The sequence below is a fragment of the Callospermophilus lateralis genome, chromosome 19 (genome assembly GCF_048772815.1).
Source record: "Callospermophilus lateralis isolate mCalLat2 chromosome 19, mCalLat2.hap1, whole genome shotgun sequence".
Taxonomy (NCBI): domain Eukaryota; kingdom Metazoa; phylum Chordata; class Mammalia; order Rodentia; family Sciuridae; genus Callospermophilus; species Callospermophilus lateralis.
In genome coordinates, this window is record NC_135323.1 from 2,250,215 (window position 1) to 2,277,246 (window position 27,032).

The following is a 27,032-nucleotide window of genomic DNA, read 5'->3' on the forward strand; positions in this document are numbered from 1 at the left end:
CTTGGGGCCCTCTGGATTGCGCTCTAGCCTGCCGGTGGAGTGCCACATTAGAATTTAAGCGCAACACCTGCCGGCAGCGACTGCACTTAGGACACTTTTTGTGTTTGAAATGTGTCCCCAGGAGATACCTTTGGACCAGGTAGACATAGATAAGGAAAACGAGATGCTGATCACAGTGGCCCATTTCCACAAAGAGGTGTTTGGGACATTTGGAATTCCGTTTTTGCTGAGGATACACCAGGTAAGAGTTTGAGGGAAGGTCAGAACTGGAAGCTTCTGAACAGGTGTCGTTCACCTGGGCTCCTGCCTCAGTGAGCTCAGCGTGGCACCGAGACGTGGGAGTGAGCATGAAGCACTCCGTCCTTTGCCTTCCCAGGGCGAGCGCTTCCGAGAAGTCATGAAGCGGATCCAGAGCCTGCTGGACGTCCAGGAAAAGGAGTTTGAAAAGGTGCGCTCTGGGCCCTGGCGAGAGCGCAGGGGCCGCCCACTCCAGCCCCGCGACCAGTGGCACTGCTTAATCAGTAATGCCAGAGATAGGAACTTTGCCAGTGTGCAGAAATAATGGAGGAGTCTTGATTTTTGTCTTCTAGTTTAAATTTGCAATTGTAATGATGGGCCGACACCAATACATTAACGAAGACGAGTATGAAGTGAATTTGAAAGACTTTGAGCCACAGCCTGGTAAGAGCCCTCTCCCTAGAGGGATTCATCAAGGGGAGCGCTCCTGAGAGGCAGTGGGCACAGGCGGGGAGGTGGACAGCTGGCTCTTCGCTCTCCACTTTGGGGCCCCTTGTGAAACAGGGAGTGACAACCGGTGGCCCCTGGACTCTCTTAAGAATCACAGCCCTTCCCGTTGGCTGAGTGCTAGCTGAGGACTGAGGGACAGTGCTGGTTGCCCTGACCCGCAGTTCCCAGGGCTGCCTTGCGGAAGTGAAGCCCTCACAGCCCCTAAGTGGAGCGCCCTTGCTCCAGGCAGGCAAGCACAGCTCAAGGTCCCGGCTTCGCTGAGACACCCACATGCAGCTGTGGGGGTGATGGCTCGTGTGGGTAGGAGGTCCACGTTGGCCAGCCAGGGGCTCTGGGGTCTCACATGTTCTCTCTCCCCACCAGGTAACATGTCTCACCCTCGGCCTTGGCTAGGGCTCGACCACTTCAACAAAGCCCCAAAGAGGAGTCGCTACACTTACCTTGAAAAGGCCATTAAAATCCATAACTGACTTCCTTACCAGTGTGTTCAAGGCGGGACAGCGCGTGGGTGTGTGCCCCTTTTTAACAGCCGTAGAACTTTGGTACACGTGTACTCTAGCCGAAGTCTCCAGCAAGAGGATTTGCTGCTGATGTTAATTTTATTTTGTTGAGGCTGTTCAGTTTGGCTTCTCTGTATCTATTGACTGCCCTTTTTGAGCAAAATGAAGGTGTTTTTATAAAGCTTGGATGCCAATGAGAGTTATTTTATGGTAACCAGAATGCAAGGAACTGTCAGCGTGATGGGGAGAAGAGGTTCCTAGGACGCGTGTCACTGGCAAAAGGTCTCTAGGCTGTGTTTGGGTGGCACAGGCTGCCTGGCTGCCCGCCTGGGTCCTGTCCACAGCCTGCAGCCAGGCAGTCTGTGCAGGCTCGTCTGACGTAACTCCTTCAGTTATACTTTCAGTGACCTTTTGTGCATCTGTAAAGGCAAAACAGAGAAACTCACAACCTAATAAATAGCGCTCTTTCCTTCATGTGTGCATTGTCGGCCCTTCCTCGGGTTCCTCCCCTCCGGATGCCTGGGGTCTTTTAAATAAGCTCATCTCACCCCCGCCAGCCACTGCTCTGCAGCCCACTTGCCAGGTGGGTGCACTGAATACAATCCTGACAGATGTTTTGGGTCTTTTTATTAAATTGAACATGTTAAATACAATGAAGGTTCACTCTGCTGCCTCAGCAAGCTTAGTGAGCTCGCAGCTCCTCAGGACGAGCAGGTGAAAGGATCACAAGTAGAATCTGTGGAAACGGCCTGAGCGACGGGAGAGCCTCACTGGTGGTTGGGAAGCTGCTGACTTTGTACAAAGGGTAAAATAAAAAAGGAAAAATGAAATTGTATATTTAATGAATGGACATGTACAATTTGCCACGGGGAGAGGTCACTTTTTGTTGGGTGAGTCTACAGGTGGATGTCCCTGGTGTCATACTCACTGTGTGGTTCATTTCGGCCCCCGCCTCGTCTCCTTTTCTTTTGGAGCTAATGCCATCTGCGTGGCTAGTTTCGAGTGCAGTAAATAGAATCGGCAGATCACACTTACTTTTCCTCTTTTTCCAGTATCTTTGTTTGTTTCTGTAGCAGCAGTGTTCACCAACTCTTCCTGTATATTGCCTTTTTGCTGGAAAATGTTGTATGTTGAATAAAATTTTCTATAAAAATTCAGTGAGTGACGTGGAAGTGGAGGAAGGTGACTGCTCTCTCGCTGCTGGCCTGGGAAGCCCTTTCGCTGTGCGCACATTTCGTGGAGATGGGTTTCCTCCTGATTCCAGGGGCTGGGGCTGGGGAGGGGAGACTTGCCTCTGACTGGTCACAGTTAAGTTCAAGAAATAAAAGACTTAATGAAATGGCTCTGAGGTGGCGTCCGCCGGGTGCAGGGCTGGCAAGGCTGGCCTCTGGCCTTCGCCCTGTGTCCGTGGCATCCGTTGCCTGGTCTCTTGGCAGTTGCCTTGGAGGATCTCTCGGTTTCTGCTGAGTGCTGCCCTCCTGCTCAGGCTGCCTCGCCATCCGGGCCTGGGGGCCCATCAGGAGAGCCCCGTCCTTCCCTGGCTTTCTCTCTCCCGAAGAGGCGACCGGACCCCCAGGTTTTGCCTTCGGGTGTCGGCTGGGAGTCTAACTGAAACCAACCCTCAGAGGTACTGTGTGTGTGTGTTTGTGTGCACGCGCGCACACACCGAGTGCTGCCCTTAGGCTTGCGGTTTCCCAGTTCTGGTATCGGGAGCTTGCGTCTGTTAATCTGGTTTTGGGGAGGCAGAAGTGCAAGTTTTAAAATTTAAGGGAGAAAACAAGCTGCCTTCCAGGTGGTCCACACGAGTCTTCTGAAGCTGTCAGGTCCTGTCCCCCTGTGGTGTGTGGGTCCCTCTGGATGGCAGGGCAGCCCTTGTGCTGAAGCTGGCGCATGGCCCTGGAAAGCTCTGGGCACATGGGGCCCTTTCCACGGGGCCTGCCTACAGAAGCAGCCTGCTGGGATGGCAGAGTGCACGGAGGTGGTCTGGGCTGGGCCCGGCAGTAGAGCACTCGCCTGCCATTTCAAATACCTTAGCACCATGCAAAAATGAAGGTACTGTGTCCATCTATAACTAAAAATGATTTTTAAGAAGTGCGTGGGGTGTGGTCTGTCATTTCCTCAGCAGTTCCTCATGCAGGAGCTTCCCCTAAGCACTAAGGCAGTGTCCCCCACGTCCACCTTGGAGATGGAGGTGTTTGGCGGGAATTGCCAACCTTTAAGAATTTTGAACCAGCTGCCTTGGGGATCAGCACAGCCATCCAGGAGAGGGACACACATGTCTAGGGCTGCTCACACGTACTGCTGATCAACAAATGTGTCATGACATAAAAGGATCAGAGGAGTTTGGCATGTGGAGATGAGGCTTTGGAGCACGGTGAGGCTGCGTCCTCAGTGTGGTGGGGACCTGCAGAGGCAGACTCCAGTGTGGGTCTATGACAGGGGGAAAGCGAGTCCAGCGACCAGCTGCCACGGTGGGGGCCTGCCTCTCGTTGTCCAGGGCCTCAGCATCGCCTGTTGGCAGCTTCTCGGGCTCATACTCTTTGGTGTCTGGGTTGGATGGAGATCTGTGATTGCTGAGCTGAGCCCTCAGGTTTGAAGTCACCTTCAGTTGGGGTGTAAGAGGTGACAGCTTCTTAAGGCTCCATGAGTTACTAAAGTGAGGTGTGCAGGGATTTTTTTTTTTTTTAATGTGGTTTGGGTTTGACATTAAAGACAGGGTTGACAAATTAACCATGAAAGACCAGAGAGTAAATACTTCCACTTGGGGGCCATGTGACATTTGTTGCCACTGCTCAGCTCTGCTGCCCTGGCGGGGAAGCAAGCAGGGCACTGTGCTGTTTGAAGAGTGGGTGAAGCCATTTCCAAGGCGACACACTTACTGTGAGGGGGTTCCCGGGCGGGGGACCCATCTTCATGCTTGAAGTATGCCTGGAGGCTGAGGCAGGAGGATGTGCAAGTTTGAGGCTGGCCTTGGCAGTTTAGCAAGACCCTGGATTAGATAGATCCCTGGTGTAAAAACTACTTTTCTCGGGTGGAGAAAGTTTGAAGTGAGATTGCCACCATAGTCCAACTAGCAAGTAGGTCCCCTGGGGACTGGGTAATCCAAATGACCAGGGAGCCAGGCCTTGCTCCTGGGGAGAGCATCTGTAAGCACATTTCAAATACCATTGAGTTAGGACTGTGTCCCCAGGATTTTTTTTTTTAAAGAGAATTTTTTAGATATTTTTTAGTTTTCGGTGGACACAACATCTTTATTTGTATGTGGTGCTGAGGATCAAACCCAGCACCCCGCGCATGCCAGGTGAGCGCGTTACCGCTTGAGCCACATCCTCAGCCCCTCCCCAGGGTTTTGTGGGGCCATTATGTGGCAGGGCCTGCCAGTCTGGCCCTTTATCTCCTTAACCCAGCACTGTCCAGCAGAACCTGCTGCTGTGGCAGAATGTCCCCTCTGTTCAGGGCAATAGCCCCTGGCCACGTGTGGCAGTCTGGTGTAGTTGGCTGAGGAAGCAGGATTCCAATTCTGACTTCAGTCACCCGCGGCCAAGGGCTGCCGTGGTGGGGAGCACAGCGCCAGCTGGTGTTGGTTCGCCTGGGGTCGGTGCAGATCATGACAGCATCCCTGCCAGGCAGGCCGATCCTGCCTGGCCTTGCCCACCAGTGTGGAGTGGGTGTCCCTGGGCTCTCATTTCTACAGGATTCAGCACCTGTTTCTCAGGAATGGTGTCAGCCTGAGGCTGCTCCGGGTTCCCTGCCTGGCGGCTGCTGCTCCTGATGAAACCCTGCTGGCCACACCCCACTGATGACCTGTGGCGAAGGGCGGGGCCCCTCTAGGTTTCGGCCAGGCTTGAGGGTAGGATGGCTGGTGACAGCCAGCACTAATGAGCACTGCCCCCTGGCCTTGAGTTCAGCAGTGGCATCTGGGCAGCTCAGGGACCAGAATCGGGGCCTGGTGGCAGCTCAGTGCTTGCCCGGGCCAGAACATGTTGAGACCCAGTTTGACTCTCCCCTTCCTTCCACTGCTGCCAAGCTCACCTGCCAGGGCCAAGTGCTTGCCTGATGGCCCTGAGCATGGAGGGCCAGGACCAGCTTAGGGGACGGTGCAGGAGGAGGCCACGGCCCCGTGTACCCCAGCCTGCTCTGCAGCCAGCTGTGGGCACAGGAGAATTATGACGGGCTACCTCTATAGAGAGGTGGAGAACGTGGTCAAGCCTCCCACCTTCCTGCATGGCGGCCAGGTGTGGCTGGAGCCGTGTGGGGAGCCTGGGTGTGGACTGGGGAATATCTGTTTAGGCTAAGTTGTGATCAGGTATGAGCTTGGGGGTGAGCTAGGGGGTTTCCATCATTCAGACACCTGTGCCTCGGGCACCTGCAAACACCTTGAAGAAGAAAAGCCTATTTTCAGTGTCATTTCTACTTTTTAAAAGGTGACAAGCTGAGGTGTAGCTTAGTGGTATAGCACTTGGCCAGCATGTGCAAGGCCCTGGGTCCTGTCCCCAGTGCTACAAGTAACTAATAACCAAACATGAGAGACATGGCAAGTGACACTTCCTAACCCTGGGCAATCTCCGTACCAAGGGCGTGGGATTGGTTGATGGGATCAGGAAAGAGTGCTGATGTGGAGTGACATCCATCATAAGTACAACTATAATGCACCCAGAAAAAATGTGGGGCAGGTGAGGGGTGCTGGGCTGGGCATGGTGGTGCACACCTGCAATCCCACCAGCGAGGGAGGCTGGGGCAGGAAGATTGCAAGGTCAAAGCCAGCTTCAGCAAATGAGACCCGTCTCAAAATTTAAAAGGATGGGGGTGTGGCTCCAGATTGAGTGCCCTTGGGCTCAATCCCAGATACCAAAAAAAAAAAAAAAAAAAATCCTGGGCAGAACCTCTCAACGCACCGTGTATCTGGTCACCCTTGAAGCAGGATGGCTACCTCTCAGGAGAGCTTGCCTGGTGCACCAGCAACCCACATACAGAGAACCGGAGTGGAGGACCCCGCTCCCGTCTGTGGACCTGGCTCAGAACCCGGTCAAAGCCAGCACGGAGAGTTGTGGCGCAGAACAAGGAAGGCCTTCAAGCTGAACTGCTGATGGATCTGCTTCTGGGACTATGGCCTGGCCAGCAGGACTGCTGAGGCTGAGCACCTGTGGAGCCACCACGTCCCAAACAAGGCCTTTCCTGGGGATCACTGAGGCTGGGTAGCCTTGCCTGGACCCGTCACTGCCCACGGTGTCGCCGGAGCCTTCTGCTGTGTCCTGACTTGACACCAGGGTCCTCAACTAGGACAATCAGAGATGACTCCCTCAGTCTCAGCCAAGCACCAAGGTCCCCAGGAAAGCTTCGTCACCGAATCCTAAGATTTCTGTTTGAATGTGAAGCCGAGGCTCCAGGTCCTGCGGAGACGCTGGCTCAGGATTCAGCTTTTCCTGTTCGCCAAGGGAGCGGGAGAGGCTGCAGTCTGGGGCTTCCCACCCGGAGGAGTCCCTCTGTCCTTCCCTCTAGCTACTGTGACCCGTCCTCTCTGCTTCATGAGGCGGTACTTCCTCCAGCTGGGGGCTCTGCACACTCACGCGGCCTCCCCGCTCTCCTCCACACCTTTCTTGCCGATAGGGTCCTGTCCAGCTGTTGGGTTTGCAGCGCATCCTCAGGCCTGGGGCAGGGCTGTCAGTGACGCCCACCCACTTCACCCCGAGGCTCCCCTCACGTCTCCCTCTGAAATTCATTTGTCTCAGCAAATTACTGAGGCCCTACGTGACTGAAATTCCTCCCACTGGGAGCCATGGCGAGGGAGATGGCACTTTCATGGGTCACAAAGTCGAGAAACCGTCCAGTCTGCTTTGGTTCTTCCTTTATCCCATCCCCCTCTGTCCTGGTCCCAGACCCCAGTTTTCCCAGAGGGTCCCATTGATAAGACACTAAGGCCTTGAACCTCCATGGGAGCTGGGATGGGGCCTCCATAGGGACTTGGCCCTTTATCTCCTTAACCCAGCCCTGTCCAGCAGAACCTGCTGCTGTGGCGGAATGTCCCCTCTGTTCAGGGCAGTGGCCCGGCTGCACTGGCAGTCTGGAGTAGTTGGCTGAGGAAGCAGGATTCCAACTCTGACTTCAGTCACCCGTGACCAAGGGCTGCGGTGAGAAGCACAGCGCCAGCTGGTGTTCACTCGCCTGGGGTTGGTGCAGACCATGACAGCATCCCTGCCAGGCAGGCTGATCCTGCCTGGCCTTGTCCGCTCCTGGTGTCCACAAGCCTCCACTCATCCCTGCCGTGTCCTGAGGTACCCACTGGAGCCACTGGCACCCAGATCTAGGGACAGTCACAGCAGAGGATGAGCGTGGGCGGGCTGGGGGAGAGGGCTGGGAGGCTGTGCTGGGGCCCGACAGAAGGTGCCCCAAGTGGTGGCTGCCAGCACTTGGTTCTGGCAAGAGTGGGGCAGGGGAGGCAGGAGCCAGCTCACAGGTGTCCTCAGGTGGCCCACATCTGTAATCCCAGGGACTTGGGAGGCTGAGGCAGGAGGATCCTGAGTTCAAAGCCAGCCTAAGCCACTTAGCAAGGCTCTGTCTCAAAATTTAAGATGAAATGTGGACTGGGCCTGGGGCTGAGCAGCACAGTGCCCGCCTAGCACGCGCGCGCAGGGCCCTGGGTATGATCCTCAGCATCACAGAACAATAAATAAATAAAATAAAGATATTGTATCCAATTACAACTGAAAAATAAATACCCTTTAAAAACAAAGGTGGTACCTGGCTCAGTGGTTAAGTGCCCTTGAGTTCAATCCCTGGTACCAGAAACCAAAATAAAAAAACAAATCTTGGTCTGAGGGTGGCAGGGTCTGGGCATGTGTCGGGCACAGTCCAAGCTGAGGTGACTGACCCTTGCCCAAACCAATCGCAGCCCCCAGTGGTGAGGAGGGCAGGGCAGACTTGAGCAGGACCTTTGCAGGTCCCCGCAGGGCGGCAGGGACAGGGCAGGGGTCTGGGGTAAGAAGAGGTGGTGCCCTCTGCCGCCACCCTGCCCCCAGGAAGGGAGAGGGAGCTCTCTGAGGCACCCAGGAGAGAGGCTGCAGGGTGCAGGAGTGGGTGGGAGAGGAGGCCCAGGGTGGGACCCCAATTGGACAGCACCGGCCAGGGGAGGGCGGCTCAGGGAGATGCCCACTGGGGTCGCACTTGGTACCAAGTGCTAGTCCACCAGCAGGGCCAGCTGAGAGCCTGGGTGCGGGTGGGCGAGGGCAAAAGACGGGCCTCCTGGTGGACAGCAGGCTGGAGTCTGCGCTGGGCATCTCAGGGACAGGACCATTCCCGTGTCCAGCCATCGCGGCCTGCGCGTCTGCTGTGCTCCAGGCTCCTGTGGGCCACACCCCACCTCCCTGGTGACTGGAGTCAGAGGAGGTCACGGCATGGCCGGGCGCAGGACACACGTGCAGGAGCGTCAGCAGGTTTATTTCTGGGGCAGGGGTCACACGCGTCTGTAGTGGTAGAGATGGTGCTTGCACACGGGGCACGAGTGATTCACGTCCTTCAGGCTTTGAATCCAGAAGGGCACGAGGCAGCAGCCCAGGCAGCACCTGCAGCCGCAGGGCATGGGCCGTAAGGGCACCACCCTGGCCCTGGCCCTCCCTCACTGCCCTCGGGCGGCCGGCCTCCTATGAGCTGCTGGGCGCGTCCACAGGCCAGGGATTCCCCATGGTGGTGACAGGCACTGCTGGGAACCCTCTTGTGGCAGGCGTGACTCCCACTGAGTGTGGTCAGTGACGGACATCGGGACGTCCTTGTCCTTGCTCCTGCTTGTCCTCCACAAACTCCCCTGCTGCCCACCTGGCTGCTAGAGGAACCCCCAGCAGGAACCCCCCTGCAAGCGGGGACAGGGCCTTTTGGAGCCCAGGGCCAGCCACTCACCCACACAAACAGAGGCCTAAGCACATAAGCCAGTTGAGGACTCCATTGACAGGAGTGATCTCCGTGACGATTTGGTTGCCACAGTAGGGACATACGGTGCGCATTGGCAAGGAGGTCGAGATCCTGGGCAGGTTGGTGTATATTCCTGGGGGGAGGGGCAGGAGGCAGGTCAGACCTGCACCGCCTCACCCCCACCCTTGGGCCCAACCGGCTGGACACACCACCCCCACTGTGACTTCTTGTCTTTTGGTTGTTCATGGTGGTCATCTAAGCACCCAAGACCACCTGGCTAGGCTTGTGCCACCCATTATCCACCTGCCCATCAGCCTCAGGGCTCCTTCCCCCAGTCTTGACCCCCTGGTGAGCAGGTGAATCAGGGCCCCAGGGGGTTTGGAGCGCCTCTCGGTCTAACCCAGGTCCCTTCTGTCCAGTGAGTTGCCCAGCTCAACCCCCGCTCGCGGTCAGCCCCCTTTCTCAACCTGCGGGGTTGGCCCGAGTCTGTCCCCCTGCCTGTGGTGCAAAGAACAGCCAGCCTCCCCGCTGGACTTGCACCTGGACGTTGGCCCACAGGTGCGCCTAGCGACCTGGCACCGCGGCCCTCCCTGTGTCCTGGTGGCTGGATTTGTCAAGAGCATGCTGCTGAGGCTCCGGGCGCAGCGCAGAGGGGAGCTTTCGCCCAGCATGCATGGGACCCTGGGGGAAACCCCAGCGCCTCAAAATAAGCCCCAAAGCAAGAACAAGAACGCTGGTGGCGCTCCACAGTGCCCTGGAGCAGAGCCAGGTCAGGTCTGGTCCCCCTGCCTGGAGAGGGGCGGGGCAGCGCCAGGGTGAGCTCAGAGACAGGGGAGGGTGACATGCCCCGCACTTGGCAGGAAGCTAGGATGGGGGACCTGAGGGTTGTCCGGTGCTCTCCAAGAGAGAGGTCACTGTCACTGTGTCACCCTGAGGCGCCCTGTGGGAATTTACTGTCCACTATGGTCTGCGTGAGTGTCTCTCAGGTGTTCAAGGCTTGGGCCCCAGGGTGGCGCTATTGGGAGGTGTGTGGACCTTGACTTCGGGGCGGTCCTTAGGTCACTGGGATCTGAGCACACTGTAGGACCCGGTCTTTCTCTGCTGCCCAGATCGTGAGGAACCGTTGGCTCTGACATGGCTTCCCTGTCATGGGCATCTGGCTTCTGCAGGGCCCAGAGCAGTGGGACTGGCCAGCCACGGACTGCAACCCCCAGGACTGGGAGCCAGACAAACCTTTCTCCGTGCATTAGCTGCAGCACTGTGAAGCTGACCGCAGTCCAACCTGACCGTTCTTTGGAGTGCTTGAGATTCCTTGGAAAGTATGCAGAATCCCCAAACCTAGGCCCCTCCTGGGGGGTCTGTGCTGTCCATCTCTGGGATCCAGGGTGGAGGTGATGTGCTTGCAGGGAGTTTACAAGCATCTCCTGAGCACCTACTATATGCCAGGGTGTCTACTAGTGACCACACATTGGTCAGAGTGATGCTCAAGGCCACTGACGTTGGAACAGCCTGTGGGAGCCACAGAGGGGCCCTAACCAGCTGCAGGGCCACGGAGCCATGGGGCCGGGAGGAGGGTTTTCCAGTGGGCCGTTTGGGCCCATGGTCAGGCCAGGGGCCTGTGGCAATCTGAGCAGGAAGTGTGTGCGAGGAGAGAGGTGGCAGCACTTTGCACTCACCTGTGGGCTGCTGAGGGCGGGAGAGTCCTGGAGGAGGGTTGTAAGGAGGCGGTGGCCCTTGAGGAGAGAGGAGGGAAGAGCGCCCTCAGCTGCCAGGACTGAGTGCCCACGGGCAGGTGCCCACTCCAGAGAGCAGATGGGGCCTGGAGGATGCGTCAGCTTCGATGGCTGCGTGGCCGTAGGTGGAGGAGCTGGATTTGAACCTGGGCACGTCTGACTGCACTGGGCCCTCGCGTCCTGGGATACAAGCTCTTCCTGGGAGCAGCACCAGGTGGCCCAGGACACAGGAGCTCGGGGCCGTCCATTGCCAGCCGCGCTCTGAGCTAGCTGGGTGCTTAACACGCTTCCTACAGTCCTCCTGCCCATGCAGCAGGGTGCGCCCCTATTCCAGGCAGCAGATGTGAGTCTAGAGTCAGAGAGCAGGTGGCTTTCCTAAAGTCCCAGTAAACAAGTGTGACAGCCAAGGATGGAGCTGAAAGGCCCAACACCGGAGTCCACGTGGCCATTGTGCCCCTTGCCTCTGTCAGAATGGCTCCCAAATGGGCTGCGCCCAACTGCTCAGGAGGAGGCCTTTAGGAGTCCTGCCCTCCACTCTCCCAGACTTGCTCCCTGAGCGCCAGGTCCTCCCGCAGTGTCTGGGCACCCCACCTGCTCATCGGGCCCAGGCCCTCCTCCCAGCCGCCACCTTGCCCACAGGCTCAGGAAGCAGCTCCTGCTCTTTCCACAAGGGAGTCCGGAGCCTGGGACCCGAGAGGTGGGCAGGAGAGGGAGCCTCCTGGGCGTGTGTGGGCAGAGGGTCCCCGTGTCTCCAGGGACTGCCCCGTGGCTTGTCCAGCTCAGGGACCCGGTCTTGCTCTCCACCACCGGCTCTTCCCGCCCCTCCCAGGAAGGGAGGCCTGAGGCTGGAGGCTGGAGGGGGCTCCTGGGACTCCCACCACAGCTTGCTGGGGTGGGGGCAGGCCAAGCCCCTCCCTGTCCTACCCACTGGCTCCACTCCCCAGGACAGGGAGGGCCCGCATCCCTGCCGGCAGGTTTTCATCCCTCTCACAAAGGAGGGTCAGGAATGAAGCCCCCCGCCTCTCCCTGGAGTCACTCCCGACTGTGAGCAGCACTGCCCTCAGTGCCCTGTGGTCCTGCGACCCCTGCTGGCACCACCAGGCATCAACAGTGAGAGGTGACTGGGGGTCTCCAGGGCCGTGTCCCCCAGGCCCGGCAGTGACCCGGCCCCGTGTGATGACCGCAGCCACCTGTCCTTGTGGGCTCAAAGAGAGTGTGTGCTGCCAGAGGCCTTGCTGCCCGTGTCCCTGTGGGGTCACCTGGGTGGTGGGGCGGTGGGACTTGGGGGGGTGGTGAGCATGGGGATCAGCCCTGGCTGGGCCAGGCGGCCCCATCCCGCCTCCTGCTTCCCCGTGGGCCCCGGCCTCCCCCTGTCCCTGGCCACTCCCGGCCCCCGGCCCCTCACCCTGAGGCTGGTTCCATTTTGGCTCCTCCCTGTTCCTCTGTTTCAGCAGTGGTGTCCTGGTGACCTGGGGTTCCGTGTCCTCATTCTCCTGCTCCTCATCCTGGGCAGTCCTCATGGTGAGGCTTGGTGGCAGAGACAAGCAGGAGAGAAGCCACGGCCTCCCCAGCTGCCTGGCCGGTGACTGGCCACTATTGTGATGTCTGCATGAGGCAGAGACTGCCTTGTCCCAGCTCCCTGTGGGGGGGCGGGGGCCCCCTCAGGCTCATGTCCACTGCCTCCCAGGCTGGGAAGACTCCCGAGGCCAGGGGACGGACCGGGAGCCGGGGGCGGGAGTCCTGCCACACCCACTCTTCTCCGAGGAACCCGGGACCAGGACGTCCACGTCCTCTGGTTAGAAACTTCTTTAGGCGTGGGCACACGTGTGCATGTGGGGGTCCACCTCACCAGGCCACCTGACTCTTGTGCTGTCCAGCTCTGGGGACTTGGGTGACACTGGTCTGCACCTCCAGCCCTCACCTCCTCCGCTGTAAAACAGGCAAAATAAGAGCAGCCCCACAGGGCCCTTGAGAATCAGCTACACCACCTGGATGCGCTCAGTGGACGGTCATCTTAAAATGAGAGCAGAGCAGAGCTGGGTACGGTGGGGCAGGCTGCAATTGCAGCCACTTGGGAGGCTGAGGCAGGAGGGTCTCAGGTTCAAGACCAGCCTCAGAAACTTAGCCAGGCCTTAAGCCACTTCGTGAGACCCCGTCTCAAATTAAACATGAAAAGGGATGGAGATGTGGCTCAGTGGTGGAACACCCCTGGGTTCCGTCCTCCTACCAAAAATCAATCAATAAATCAAATGTAAGAAAATAAAAGAAGGCTGTGTGGTGGGGACCAGAGGAGCTCCCGTGACAGTTCTCAAGCCAAAGCTAGCTGAGCTGCACACAGGGTCACGGCTGCCTGGGAGTCAGGGCCATGGGGTCCCACCAGGGACTGCAGGAGTTCTCCCATGCCAGGGCACATGGGGACGACCAAGGAGAGCCTGGGTGGACAGAACCAACGGTTATGCCAAGTCCCGGGACCCAGCCTCCTCAGGCCTCTGACAAGGCCGGACCTGGCCACACCTGGCAGTCACAGACGAGGGACCCTGGCCTGGCAGTGCTCTTTCCAGAAACCCATCCCCAGAGTGAAGTGGCCATTTGTGAGCAGGCACCGCGCTGTTCAGTGCAGTAGCCTGGAAGAGCCCCCTGTGTCTCCGTCTGGAAGTCTCCCAGGTTCCTCGGTGTGGCTACTCCTCAGCTGCCCAATGAGCGAGAGAGAGATGGGAATGGGGCAGGATGTGTCAGGACAGGAGGGGAGAGGAGGAGAGGAAGAGGAGCTCCGGGAGGAGTGTCAGAGAAACACCAACAGAAGCCAGCAGGGCACACACCTCTAATCCCAGCGGCTCAGGAGGCTGAGGCAGGAGGATCTCGAGTTCAAAGCCAGCCTCAGCAGCTTAGCAAGGCCCTAAGCAACTCAGTAAGGCCCTGTCTCAATATTTAAGAAGATGAAATGTGGCTGGGCCTGGGGCTGAGCAGTACAGCACCCGCCTAGCACGCGCGGGGCCCTGGGTTTGATCCTCAGAACCATGGACCAATAAATAAATAAAACAAACATATTGTGTCCAGTTACAACTGAAAAATAAATACCCTTAAAAAAATGTGGGACGTGGCTCGGTGGTTATGTGCCCTTGGGTTCAATCCCTGGTACAAAAAAATTAGCCTTGGTCTGAGGGTGGCAGGGTCTGGGCATGTGTCGGGCACAGTCCAAGCTGAGGTGACTGACCCTTGCCCAAACCAATCGCAGCCCCCAGTGGTGAGGAGGGCAGGGCAGACTTGAGCAGGACCTTTGCAGGTCCCTGCAGGGCGGCAGGGACAGGGCAGGGGTCTGGGGTAAGAAGAGATGGTGCCCTCTGCCGCCACCCTGCCCCCAGGAAGGGAGAGGGAGCTCTCTGAGGCACCCAGGAGAGAGGCTGCAGGGTGCAGGAGTGGGTGGGAGAGGAGGCCCAGGGTGGGACCCCAATTGGACAGCACCGGCCAGGGGAGGGCGGCTCAGGGAGATGCCCACTGGGGCCGCACTTGGTACCAAGTGCTAGTCCACCAGCAGGGCCAGCTGAGAGCCTGGGTGCGGGTGGGCGAGGGCAAGACGGGCCTCCTGGTGGACAGCAGGCTGGAGTCTGCGCTGGGCATCTCAGGGACAGGACCCTTCCCGTGTCCAGCCATCGCGGCCTGCGCGTCTGCTGTGCTCCAGGCTCCTGTGGGCCACACCCCACCTCCCTGGTGACTGGAGTCAGAGGAGGTCACGGCATGGCCGGGCGCAGGACACACGTGCAGGAGCGTCAGCAGGTTTATTTCTGGGGCAGGGGTCACATGCGTTTGAAGTGGTAGAGATGGTGCTTGCACACGGGGCACGAGTGGGTCACGTCCTTCAAGCTGGGCATCCAGAAGGGCACGAGGCAGCAGCCCAGGCAGCACCTGCAGTCGCAGGGCATGGGCCGTAAGGGCACCACCCTGGCCCTGGCCCTCCCTCACTGCCCTCGGGCGGCCGGCCTCCTATGAGCTGCTGGGCGCGTCCACAGGCCAGGGATTCCCCATGGTGGTGACAGGCACTGCTGGGAACCCTCTTGTGGCAGGTGTGACTCCCAGTGAGTGTGGTGGGAGTCAGGAGATGGACATCGGGACGTCCTTGTCCTTGCTCCTGCTTGTCCTCCACAAACTCCCCTGCTGCCCACCTGGCTGCTAGAGGCCAGCCCTTTCTCCCAGCAGGAACCCCCCTGCAAGCCGGGGCAGGGCCTTTTGGAGCCCAGGGCCAGCCACTCACCCACAGAAACAGAGGCCTAAGCACAGTAGCCAGGTGAGGATTCCTGGGACAGGGGTGGTCTCTGTGACGACTAGGTGGCCACAGTAGGGACATACGGTGCGCATTGGCAAGGAGGTGGAGATCCTGGGCAGGTTGGTGTACATGCCTGGGGGGAGGGGCGAGAGGCAGGTCAGACCTGCACCGCCTCACCCCCACCCTTGGGCCCAACCGGCTGGACACACCACCCCCACTGTGACTTCTTGTCTTTTGGCTGTTCATGGTGGTCATCTAAGCACCCAAGACCACCTGGCTAGGCTTGTGCCACCCATTATCCACCTGCCCATCAGCCTCAGGGCTCCTTCCCCCAGTCTTGACCCCCTGGTGAGCAGGTGAATCAGGGCCCCAGGGGGTTTGGAGCGCCTCTCGGTCTAACCCAGGTCCCTTCTGTCCAGTGAGTTGCCCAGCTCAACCCCCGCTCGCGGTCAGCCCCCTTTCTCAACCTGCGGGGTTAGCCCGAGTCTGTCCCCATGCCTGTGGTGCAAAGAACAGCCAGCCTCCCTGCTGGACTTGCACCTGGACGTTGGCCCACAGGTGCGCCTAGCGACCTGGCACCGCGGCCCTCCCTGTGTCCTGGTGGCTGGATTTGTCAAGAGCATGCTGCTGAGGCTCCGGGCGCAGCGCAGAGGGGAGCTTTCGCCCAGCATGCATGGGACCCTGGGGGAAACCCCAGCGCCTCAAAATAAGCCCCAAAGCAAGAACAAGAACGCTGGTGGCGCTCCACAGTGTCCTGGAGCAGAGCCAGGTCAGGTCTGCACCCCCTGCCTGGAGAGGGGCGGGGCAGCGCCAGGGTGAGCTCAGAGGCAGGGGAGGGTGACATGCCCCGCACTTGGCAGGAAGCTAGGATGGGGGACCTGAGGGTTGTCCGGTGCTCTCCAAGAGAGAGGTCACTGTCACTGTGTCACCCTGAGGCGCCCTGTGGGAATTTACTGTCCACTATGGTCTGCGTGAGTGTCTCTCAGGTGTTCAAGGCTTGGGCCCCAGGGTGGCGCTATTGGGAGGTGTGTGGACCTTGACTTCGGGGCGGTCCTTAGGTCACTGGGATCTGAGCACACTGTAGGACCCGGTCTTTCTCTGCTGCCCAGATCGTGATGGAATCGTTGGCTCTGACATGGCTTCCCTGTCATGGGCATCTGGCTTCTGCAGGGGCCCAGAGCAGTGGGACTGGCCAGCCACGGACTGCAACCCCCAGGACTGGGAGCCAGACAAACCTTTCTCTGTGCATTAGCTGCAGCACTGTGAAGCTGACCGCAGTCCAACCTGACCGTTCTTTGGAGTGCTTGAGAATTCCTTGGAAAGTATGCAGAATCCCCAAACCTAGGCCCCTCCTGGGGGGTCTGTGCTGTCCATCTCTGGGATCCAGGGTGGAGGTGATGTGCTTGCAGGGAGTTTACAAGCATCTCCTGAGCACCTACTATATGCCAGGGTGTCTACTAGTGACCACACATTGGTCAGAGTGATGCTCAAGGCCACTGACGTTGGAACAGCCTGTGGGAGCCACAGAGGGGCCCTAACCAGCTGCAGGGCCACGGAGCCATGGGGCCGGGAGGAGGGTTTTCCAGTGGGCCGTTTGGGCCCATGGTCAGGCCAGGGGCCTGTGGCAATCTGAGCAGGAAGTGTGTGCGAGGAGAGAGGTGGCAGCACTTTGCACTCACCTGTGGGCTGCTGAGGGCGGGAGAGTCCTGGAGGAGGGTTGTAAGGAGGCGGTGGCCCTTGAGGAGAGAGGAGGGAAGAGCGCCCTCAGCTGCCAGGACTGAGTGCCCACGGGCAGGTGCCCACTCCAGAGAGCAGATGGGGCCTGGAGGATGCGTCAGCTTCGATGGCTGCGTGGCCGTAGGTGGAGGAGCTGGATTTGAACCTGGGCACGTCTGACTGCACTGGGCCCTCGCGTCCTGGGATACAAGCTCTTCCTGGGAGCAGCACCAGGTGGCCCAGGACACAGGAGCTCGGGGCCGTCCATCGCCAGCCGCGCTCTGAGCTAGCTGGGTGCTTAACACGCTTCCTACAGTCCTCCTGCCCATGCAGCAGGGTGCGCCCCTATTCCAGGCAGCAGATGTGGGTCTAGAGTCAGAGAGCAGGTGGCTTTCCTAAAGTCCCAGTAAACAAGTGTGACAGCCAAGGATGGAGCTGAAAGGCCCGACACCGGAGTCCACGCGGCCATTGTGCCCCTTGCCTCTGTCAGAATGGCTCCCAAATGGGCTGCGCCCAACTGCTCAGGAGGAGGCCTTTAGGGGTCCTGCCCTCCACTCTCCCAGACTTGCTCCCTGAGCGCCAGGTCCTCCCGCAGTGTCTGGGCACCCCACCTGCTCATCGGGCCCAGCCCCTCCTCCCAGCCGCCACCTTGCCCACAGGCTCAGGAAGCAGCTCCTGCTCTTTCCACAAGGGAGTCCGGAGCCTGGGACCCGAGAGGTGGGCAGGAGAGGGAGCCTCCTGGGCGTGTGTGGGCAGAGGGTCCCCGTGTCTCCAGGGACAGCCCCGTGGCTTGTCCAGCTAAGGGACCCGGTCTTGCTCTCCACCACCGGCTCTTCCCGCCCCTCCCAGGAAGGGAGGCCTGAGGCTGGAGGCTGGAGGGGCCTCCTGGGACTCCCACCAGAGCTTGCTGGGGTGGGGGCAGGCCAAGCCCCTCCCTGTCCTACCCACTGGCTCCACTCCCCAGGACAGGGAGGGCCCGCATCCCTGCCGGCAGGTTTTCATCCCTCTCACAAAGGAGGGTCAGATATGAAGCCCCCGGCCTCCCCCTGGAGTCACTCCCGACTGTGAGCAGCACTGCCCTCAGTGCCCTGTGGTCCTGCGACCCCTGCTGGCACCACCAGGCATCAACAGTGAGAGGTGACTGGGGGTCTCCAGGGCCGTGTCCCCCAGGCCCGGCAGTGACCCGGCCCCGTGTGATGACCGCAGCCACCTGTCCTTGTGGGCTCAAAGAGAGTGTGTGCTGCCAGAGGCCTTGCTGCCCGTGTCCCTGTGGGGTCACCTGGGTGGTGGGGCGGTGGGACTTGGGGGGGTGGTGAGCATGGGGATCAGCCCTGGCTGGGCCAGGCGGCCCCATCCCGCCTCCTGCTTCCCCGTGGGCCCCGGCCTCCCCCTGTCCCTGGCCACTCCCGGCCCCCGGCCCCTCACCCTGAGGCTGGTTCCATTTTGGCTCCTCCCTGTTCCTCTGTTTCAGCAGTGGTGTCCTGGTGACCTGGGGTTCCGTGTCCTCATTCTCCTGCTCCTCATCCTGAGCAGTCCTCATGGTGAGGCTTGGTGGCAGAGACAAGCAGGAGAGAAGCCACGGCCTCCCCAGCTGCCTGGCCGGTGACTGGCCACTATTGTGATGTCTGCATGAGGCAGAGACTGCCTTGTCCCAGCTCCCTGTGGGGGGGCGGGGGCCCCCTCAGGCTCATGTCCACTGCCTCCCAGGCTGGGAAGACTCCCGAGGCCAGGGGACTGACCGGGAGCCGGGGGCGGGAGTCCTGCCACACCCACTCTTCTCCGAGGAACCCGGGACCAGGACGTCCACGTCCTCTGGTTAGAAACTTCTTTAGGCGTGGGCACACGTGTGCATGTGGGGGTCCACCTCACCAGGCCACCTGACTCTTGTGCTGTCCAGCTCTGGGGACTTGGGTGACACTGGTCTGCACCTCCAGCCCTCACCTCCTCCGCTGTAAAACAGGCAAAATAAGAGCAGCCCCACAGGGCCCTTGAGAATCAGCTACACCACCTGGATGCGCTCAGTGGACGGTCATCTTAAAATGAGAGCAGAGCAGAGCTGGGTACGGTGGGGCAGGCTGCAATTGCAGCCACTTGGGAGGCTGAGGCAGGAGGGTCTCAGGTTCAAGACCAGCCTCAGAAACTTAGCCAGGCCTTAAGCCACTTCGTGAGACCCCGTCTCAAATTAAACATGAAAAGGGATGGAGATGTGGCTCAGTGGTGGAACACCCCTGGGTTCCGTCCTCCTACCAAAAATCAATCAATAAATCAAATGTAAGAAAATAAAAGAAGGCTGTGTGGTGGGGACCAGAGGAGCTCCCGTGACAGTTCTCAAGCCAAAGCTAGCTGAGCTGCACACAGGGTCACGGCTGCCTGGGAGTCAGGGCCATGGGGTCCCACCAGGGACTGCAGGAGTTCTCCCATGCCAGGGCACATGGGGACGACCAAGGAGAGCCTGGGTGGACAGAACCAACGGTTATGCCAAGTCCCGGGACCCAGCCTCCTCGGGCCTCTGACAAGGCCGGACCTGGCCACACCTGGCAGTCACAGACGAGGGACCCTGGCCTGGCAGTGCTCTTTCCAGAAACCCATCCCCAGAGTGAAGTGGCCATTTGTGAGCAGGCACCGCGCTGCTCAGTGCAGTAGCCTGGAAGAGCCCCCTGTGTCTCCGTCTGGAAGTCTCCCAGGTTCCTCGGTGTGGCTACTCCTCAGCGGCCCAATGAGCGAGAGAGAGATGGGAACGGGGCAGGATGTGTCAGGACAAGAGGGGAGAGGAGGAGAGGAAGAGGAGCTCCGGGAGGAGTGTCAGAGAAACACCAACAGAAGCCAGCAGGGCACACACCTCTAATCCTAGCGGCTCAGGAGGCTGAGGCAGGAGGATCTCGAGTTCAAAGCCAGCCTAAGGCGCTAAGCTACTCAGGGAGACCCTGACACTAAATAAAATACAAAATAGCGCTGGGGATGTGGCTCAGTGGTAGAGTGCCCCTGAGTTCCAGCCCCAGTACCAAACACACACACACCCACACGCACACACATAAAGAGTTGAGTAGAGCTGGGCCAGGCACAGTAGTGCACACCTTTAATCCCAGTGGCTTGGGAGGCTGAGTCAGGAGGTTTGTGAGTTAAAAGCCAGCCTCTGCAACTTAGTGAGACCCTGTTTTTTTTTTTTTAAGTGAATATTAATCAGCAATAAAAGAGAATAAAATCATGGCATTTGCAGGTAAATTGATGCAGTTGGGGAATATAATGCTAAGTGAAGTTAGCCAGTCCCCAAAACCCAAATGCTGAATGTTTTGGTCCGATATAGGGAGGCTGACTCATAGTGGGGTTGAGAGGGGGAGCTTGGGAGGAATAGACGAACTGTAGATTGGGTTGAGGGGTGGGAGGGAAAGGGAGAGGCATGGGGGTAAAAAAGATGGTGGAGTGAGATGGACATCATGACCCTAAGTAGGTGTATGAAGAGACAAACCGTGTGACTCTACTTTGTGTATGACCACAGATATGAAAAATCGTGCTCTATAAGTGTAATATGAATTTTAATGCATTTTGCTGTCATAACAAGTTAGAATAAAAATAAATAAATAAATAAATAAGGACTGGGGATGTAGCTCAGTGGTAGGCACCACCCCGCTTTGGTTCAATCCGAAGTTCAGCAAGATAATAATAATGATAATTTAAATGTGGACAAAGGACCTGAACAGACACTCCGCCTAAAAAGATATGTGTCTTGCCAATAGGCCCACAGGTGAGAAGATCGGCATCACTAGTCATCTAAGAGATACAAATTAAACATCTGGGTCCCCTGCTGAGTGTGGGGCCATGCGTCTGTGTCCCAGTGACACTGGAGGCTGAGGCAGGAGGACTGCGCATTTGAAGCCAGCCTGGGAAAGTTAGTGACTCTGTTTCAAAGTTAAAATTAAAAAGGGCTGAAGATACAGCTCAGTGGAGAGTGTCCCTGGGTTTAGTCCAGGACCAAAAGAAAAGCATGAGAGAAAAGGCCAGAAAAGAAAAACCAGGCACCGCTGGATGCTGACTTACCTAAGAGAGCAGAGTCCTGGGGGCAAGAGGGGAGGCCAGCGGAGCCCGCGGTGCTGCTCTGGTGCGTGCAAAAGGCACGTCGCTTTGCAAAACGGTCTCTCTTCCAGTCCAGCCCGCGTCCACCTATGACCGAGTGATGAGAGCGCGTGCCCACCAGAGACCCGACTGAGGCCGTTCGTAGCAGCCATAGGCAAAATAGCCACAGTTCAGAAACAGACCAGACCCAGGGCTTTGAAGATCCCAACATAAAGGACTGGACCAAGAGATGTTGGACATTTCATCATCATGTGCTCCCCTCCTACATTGTTGATGGGTTGTGCCAGGGAGGCCACCCGGGCCCTGCCAGCAGGGGGACTCCATGAGACAGGCTGCACATGGGCACCCCCCAGATGGTTCATTTTTTTTTTTTTAATTTTATTTATGTATTTATTTTAAAGAGAGAGGAGAGAGAGAGAGAGGAGAGAGAGAATTTTAATATTTATTTTTTAGTTATCGGCAGACACAACATCTTTGTACGTGGTGCTGAGAATCGAACCCGGGCCGCACGCATGCCAGGCGAGCGCGCTACCACTTGAGCCACATCCCCAGCCCCCCCAGATGGTTCATGTTTTACTTTACAACCAAGGTCCCTGGGCTTTGATTCTCTCTGGAGAGAAGGGAAGTGGCCAGCTGCCTGCTCCCTTATCATGTTCTTTAGAGTCCTGCTTATCTGGGAGCTTCCCTGGGCACAACAATGGGTGAGGGGTGAAGGAATCCGCAGGTGTTTATACCCTGGAACATTGCTCAGCAGTTAAAGGGCCAGGCCGCTGACAGACTGCACACGATGCACCCACCTCAAAACCCATGTGAGCCGAAGAACCCTGCCCAAGAGGAGCCTATACTCTATGATCCCGTTTACTTCAAGTTCTGCAACAGGCCAGGCTAAGCCATGGTGCTAGAAATCACAAGAGTGGGTGCCTGTGTGTGTGTGTGTGTGTGTGTGTGTGTGTATACAGGGAAGTGCAGGGTTGACTGCAAAGAGAGAGAATTCTCGAGAATGAAGGAAGTATTCTTTTATATTTATTTTATTCTTTGGTACCAGGGTTGAAGCCAGGGGTGCTTAGCCGCTGAGTCACATCCCCAGCCCTTTTATACCTTTTTAGACAGGGTCTCACTAAGTTGCTTAGGGCCTCACTTCATGGCTCAGGCTGGACTCAAATTTGCGACTCTCCTGCCTCGGCCTCTCGAGCTGTTTTTTAAAATTCTTTTTTAAGATAAAGGAAATGGCCAGTTGAGACGGCACACACCTGTAATCCCAGCAGCTCAGGGGAGAAGGCAGGAGGACCACGAGTTCAAAGCCAGCCTCAGCAACTTAGTGGGGGCGGCGGGGGGTGGTCCTAGGCAACTCAGCGAGACCCTGACTTTTAATAAAATATCATGAGGGGCTGGGGATGTGGCTCAGTGGTAAAGAGCCCGTGGGTTCAATTTCTGGTACAAAATAAATACATAATTAAATAAAACAAGGAGGCATTCCGTCATGATTACATAGGTATATTCATTTCTGAAGACTCATCAGACTTGCCCACGTGAATGATGAGAGTTTTAAAAGACTGATACCATGAAATTCTGACAGCGATGGTCAAGACCCCCAAACTCCCAGCATACATCGTTGATGGGATTATGCTAAGGTCTGGAAGGTTCTTATAAAAGGAAACAGACATTGGGCTGTTGGTAGAGGGCTTGCCTCACATGCACAAGGCCCTGGGTTCAATCCCCAGCACCCCCTCCGAAAAAAGAAACAGACATCTACCCATGCTGTGCAGCCTCTGCTCCTAGGTCCTAGGTGTGCCAGAGAAGTGGCACATCCACCCCCCCCCAAAAAAAAGGTAGATGAACAGCCCCAAACTGGAATCAATCATCATCGCTGGGGGCTGTAAACAAGAGGATGGATAATGGTACCTCAGGCATTTGGGTTACATGTAAGAATAAAAAGAGGGGCTGGGGGTGAAGCTCAGTTGGTAGAGTGCTGGCTTTGCATGCACAGGGCCCTGGGTTTAACCCCCAGCACCACTAAATAAATAAATAGAATTTAAATAAATAAATATAAATTCTGGATAAGTCAAGGACACATTATTCTGAGTGAAGGAAGCTTCATTCACAAGTGCACCCCGTCCAGGAGTGCACCCCGTGAGAATTCATCTGCATGGTGGAGCAAATGGGAACTCCCTGCCAGAAGTGGGGGCTAGGAAGGGTGGAGGGGCTCTCTGAGGGTGATAGTGATGGAGTCACCCAGGCATCTGCTCTGTCCAAATTCTGGGAATGGTGTGATACAAGATTTAGGCATTTCATTGTGTGTGCACATCTTATCTGAAAGACACCTGTCAATAGACACTGAACTCTAATAATATGCAAACCGAGTGTTTAAGAATAAAGCACACAGGCGTGGACAAGTTCTTTTTTACTTTTTAACTGTGTTTGGCACTGGGGGTTGAACCCAGGAGCACTTTATCACTAAGCTACGTCCCTAGTCCTTTTTATTTACTTATTTTTATTTGGGGGCAGAGTCTTGCTAAATTGCAGAGGGTCTCAGTTGCTGAGCCTGGCCTCAATTTTGGGATCCTCCTATGTCAGCCTCCCGGGTTGCTGGGATTACAGGTGTGCACCATAAACCCTGTGTCAACTTACTTTCAAATTGGTCAACAAGAAAGATGGGGAATAGCTTCTGAGATGGGCAAGTGTGTGCAAAAGCAAATATAGTTGGTGCTCTGTATCAGATTACGGGGATCAACAAACCAGGATCACATACAGGGTCTTCACTTTTTTTTTCTGTGATTACTCCCTAAATCATAGAGTGTAACAATTTCTTACATAGCGTTTATAGTATGTATAGTGCATAGTAATTATAAATAATCTGGGGCACAGGGATGTAGTTCAGTGGTAAAGTGTTTGCGGAGCATGTGTGAGGGCCTGGGTTCAATCCCTAGTAACACACACACACACACACACACACACACACACACGTGATCTTGAGACGATGTAAAGCTGGAGGGGCAGGTGTGGGAGCACATCCTTAAGTGACTCAGGAGGCTGAGGCAGGAGAATCCTAAGTTTGAGAACAAGCTTAGCAATTTAGTGAGCCCTAAGCCACTTAGGGAGACCCTGTCTCAAAGTTCAAAATAGAAAAAGCTAGGGATGTGACTCAGTGAGTTGAGCTCCCCTGGGTTCCATCCTTGGTACCAGTAAATAAATAAACAAAACTTGGGGAACTGCCTAGGTTATATGCAAATGTGCCATCTTCCAAAGGGACTTGAGCAACCTCAGATGATTTTTGGTGTCTTGGGGGAATCCTGGAAGCCAGTCCCCTTGGATATAGGGGACAACCCTATGAACACTGACCAAAGCAGAATTATTTGAACTTTTCTGTACTTTTGTATATTTTTACAATAAAATTGGGAGGGGGACCAAGAAGAATTAAAAGAAAAAAAAAGCAGTTCTAAAAATGGAAACAAATAACAGGAATTGAACCTAACAATGTAACCATTTGACCAAAATCCACACAAAGAAGACTTATTTAAATAATGCTGGAACAGCATCGTCATTTTCGTGGGAAAAATTGTATTTGATCAACACAATCTCCTCCCATCCGCAGGGTCACGCCCCAGTTTTGGTTCTATGACCCAGGTTGCCTGCATCAGGCTGGGTCACTGGCTCGGGCTAGGCCACCAGCCTGGGGCAGGGACCACTTGCCTGGGAGGGACTGGTCAACACAGGTACAAATGAGCAGATGGACCAAGGAGTGGATGAGCTGCAAGCTCTGTCCATTGCGGCCTGCCCCATTGACCTGAAATGACGTGGACATCACGCTCAGCGCCTGGGGTCCTTGCATAGACTTCAGGTTGCACATCTTAGGAGTGAGTTGGGGACTGCTTTCTCCACGAGGGATTCTGAAAGGGACAGCCCCATCCCCACTTGGACAGAGGTCTGGGGTTCCCGCAGCCAAATCTGAGAAGTCCAGTGGGAATGAGCCAGGAGCCATCGGGAATGTGCTCTGCCTCTGCCTATCCCAGACCCGGCCACCAGAGGACAGCACCAGGCTGCCGTGTCTCGGTCTCTCTTCCACCTTCTGGGCTTGGCTGGGTCCCCCAGTCTGGCCTTGGTGCTGGGGACCCATTTTCCCATCTGCCACCGCCATGCCTGGCTGAAAGGACTGAGGTGGCACGAGACAAACCAAGACACCAGCCCAAAGTTACACAGCACAGCTGTGACAAAGCCAAATTAGACCTCAGCCTCGGGGCCACCAGGGCACCCTTGCCCTGGGTTGGGGAGGCCGGTGGACTTGGGGGTCCCCAGGAGGCCTCCTCCTGAGGATCAGCTGTCTTTGCAGGTCAGGAGTCCGGGAGGGCTTGTTTTTTTAACCTCTGCTCCTCCAAAATGAGGCTTAAGGGGTTAGGCCTTGTTCTCCAGTCCCCTGTGCTACAAGGGTGTCACGGGGTTTCACTGCCTGTTGGATACCTTTCAGCCCTTCTGCGGGGGGAGCTGCTTGCAGTCCCGCCACTCCAGCAGGGTAGCCCCAGGCAGGCATCGGCACCTCGCTGAGCCTCAGTTTTCTCCTCTGACAATGGGTCTGTGAGGATCGGTCCCTCACAGTCTCCTTTGTCTTCAATGCCAGCACCTGCTGTTCCTGTCTTCTGGAACGCTGTCCCCTCAAATGTCTGGCAGCTCATTTTCACTGCGGAGCTTTAAGCTCACTCACCGCTTCTTCATGGGGGGCAGCCCTGGCCCCTGGCCAAGAGGAGATGGCTCCTCTATCTCATGCCTGGTTCAAGTTGTATTTGTTTTTCACGGTGCTGGAGTTTGAACCCAGGGCCAGACACATACTAGGCAAACAGGACCCAGCCCCCAGCCCTGGTTAGACGACAGCGACGGTTCCCTGTCTAGAGCTCACTGCACACATTCATTTGGTTTCTTTTTTTTGGGGGGGTGGGGTGGGGATAGGCAGAGGTACTAGGGATTGAACTCAGGGACACTCGGCCACTGAGCCCCATCCCAGCCCTATTTTGTATTTTATTTAGAGACAGGGTCTCCCTGAGGTGATTAGCACCTTGCTTTTGCTGCGGGTCTTTGAACTCATGATCCTCCTGCCTCAGCCTCCTGAACTGCTGGGATTAGAGGCTCAGCACCAGGCTCCAGCTTATTTAGCTTCTGATCATTGTTGTTCCTAAAGTGTCCCCTCTGGGAAGGTGGGGTCTCAGTTTTATTCACAGCTATCTCCCCGGTACTTGGCACAGTGCCTGGCACAAAGCAGGCGCTCACTCAAAATGCCAAACCAATGGTCCACGGGAGGGCTCGGTGCCTAGCACACACAGGCTTGCAGTGAGCTAGCGATTAATAATAGCAAAGCCAAGGATGATACCTCACCAGGGTCACAAAGGCCAGGAGGGGAGCAGGCCATCTCAGGAATGGAGTGAGCTTGCAGTGTTGACAGCCGTGGCTCCGGGGAGGCCTACCTGGTCCCTCTCCTGCTGTGCCATTCTGGACACCCTACTCACCCTCTCTGGGCTATGCTCTCTTTTCCAGCGTAAGACTCTGCAGCTGCAGCTGTTTAGGGCGAAAAGTAGACGGGGATATTTTTTTCCTTCTTGCTCATCCTCTCTTCCCAGAAGGGCCCGACTTGGGCAGAGCAGTGAGATGATAAGGAAAAAGGAATCCAGAGGAATGAGCTGTAACCATTGCACAATGCGAGGGGCGGGGCTGGAGAGAGGCAGTGGGAGGAGCCCCCCTTCCTGCCTTGAGGGAGGGTGTGCTGCCCCCAGAGCTTCCCTCCTCTGCTCCTGCTCTGGAGTGGAGGATGGGGCTGCCTGAGTGGGGGCGGAGACTGGGGGAGCAGAGACCTGGGGGAGGAGAGACCTGGGGGAGGAGAGACCTGGGGGAGCAGAGACCTGGGGGAGGAGAGACCAGGGGGAGCAGAGACCTGGGAGAGGAGAGACCTGGGGGTGGAGAGACCAGGGGGAGCAGAGACCTGGGGGAGCAGAGACCTGGGGGAGGAGAGACCAGGGGGAGCAGAGACCTGGGGGGGGAGAGACCTGGGGGGGGAGAGACCTGGGGGAGGAGAGACCTGGGGGAGCAGAGACCTGGGGGAGGAGAGACCTGGGGGAGGAG

The 27,032-nt window shown here is 57.0% G+C and overlaps 3 protein-coding genes across 4 annotated transcripts in view; 1 reads left to right on the plus strand and 2 right to left on the minus strand.

Moving 5' to 3' along the window:
• Usp7 (ubiquitin specific peptidase 7) overlaps positions 1 to 1,721 on the plus strand; it is a 56,525-nt gene extending 54,804 nt beyond the window's left edge. The window contains exons 28-32 of one of the 2 annotated variants that reach the window (XR_013154572.1): positions 122 to 241; positions 377 to 448; positions 591 to 681; positions 1,111 to 1,537; positions 1,603 to 1,721. Coding sequence is in view for 1 of the 2 variants with exons in the window: in XM_077105922.1 (XP_076962037.1) it covers positions 122 to 241; positions 377 to 448; positions 591 to 681; positions 1,111 to 1,217 (390 nt within the window). In the remaining variant the exon portion in view is untranslated. Of the gene's footprint in view, positions 1 to 121; positions 242 to 376; positions 449 to 590; positions 682 to 1,110 lie in introns of both variants that reach the window. The other variant, XM_077105922.1, reaches the window with a different exon arrangement.
• A 6,976-nt stretch (positions 1,722 to 8,697) lies between these two features.
• On the minus strand, positions 8,698 to 12,402 carry Litafd (LITAF domain containing). The gene is made up of 4 exons (XM_076840853.1): positions 12,288 to 12,402; positions 10,826 to 10,882; positions 9,138 to 9,282; positions 8,698 to 8,806 (listed from the first exon to the last, which is right to left on the minus strand). The coding sequence occupies exons 1-4, from the start codon at positions 12,400 to 12,402 to the stop codon at positions 8,698 to 8,700; spliced, it is 426 nt and encodes a 141-aa protein (XP_076696968.1).
• A 2,274-nt stretch (positions 12,403 to 14,676) lies between these two features.
• LOC143385382 (LITAF domain-containing protein-like) lies at positions 14,677 to 18,399 on the minus strand. The gene is made up of 4 exons (XM_076840854.1): positions 18,285 to 18,399; positions 16,823 to 16,879; positions 15,132 to 15,276; positions 14,677 to 14,785 (listed from the first exon to the last, which is right to left on the minus strand). Exons 1-4 carry the CDS (start codon positions 18,397 to 18,399, stop codon positions 14,677 to 14,679), a joined length of 426 nt encoding a protein of 141 aa, XP_076696969.1.
• Positions 18,400 to 27,032: the final 8,633 nt, after the last annotated feature.

Coding starts and splice junctions, on each gene's coding strand:
- Litafd (XM_076840853.1), bottom strand. CDS start 12,402: ATGAGGACTGCCCAGGATGAGGAGCAGGAGAATGAGGACACGGAACCC. Junction 10,883..12,287: donor AAAATGGAACCAGCCTCAGG/GTGAGGGGCCGG, acceptor TCTCTCCTCAAG/GGCCACCGCCTCCTTACAAC. Junction 9,283..10,825: donor CCGCCCTCAGCAGCCCACAG/GTGAGTGCAAAG, acceptor CCCTCCCCCCAG/GAATATACACCAACCTGCCC.
- LOC143385382 (XM_076840854.1), bottom strand. CDS start 18,399: ATGAGGACTGCTCAGGATGAGGAGCAGGAGAATGAGGACACGGAACCC. Junction 16,880..18,284: donor AAAATGGAACCAGCCTCAGG/GTGAGGGGCCGG, acceptor TCTCTCCTCAAG/GGCCACCGCCTCCTTACAAC. Junction 14,786..15,131: donor TTAGGCCTCTGTTTCTGTGG/GTGAGTGGCTGG, acceptor CTGCGACTGCAG/GTGCTGCCTGGGCTGCTGCC.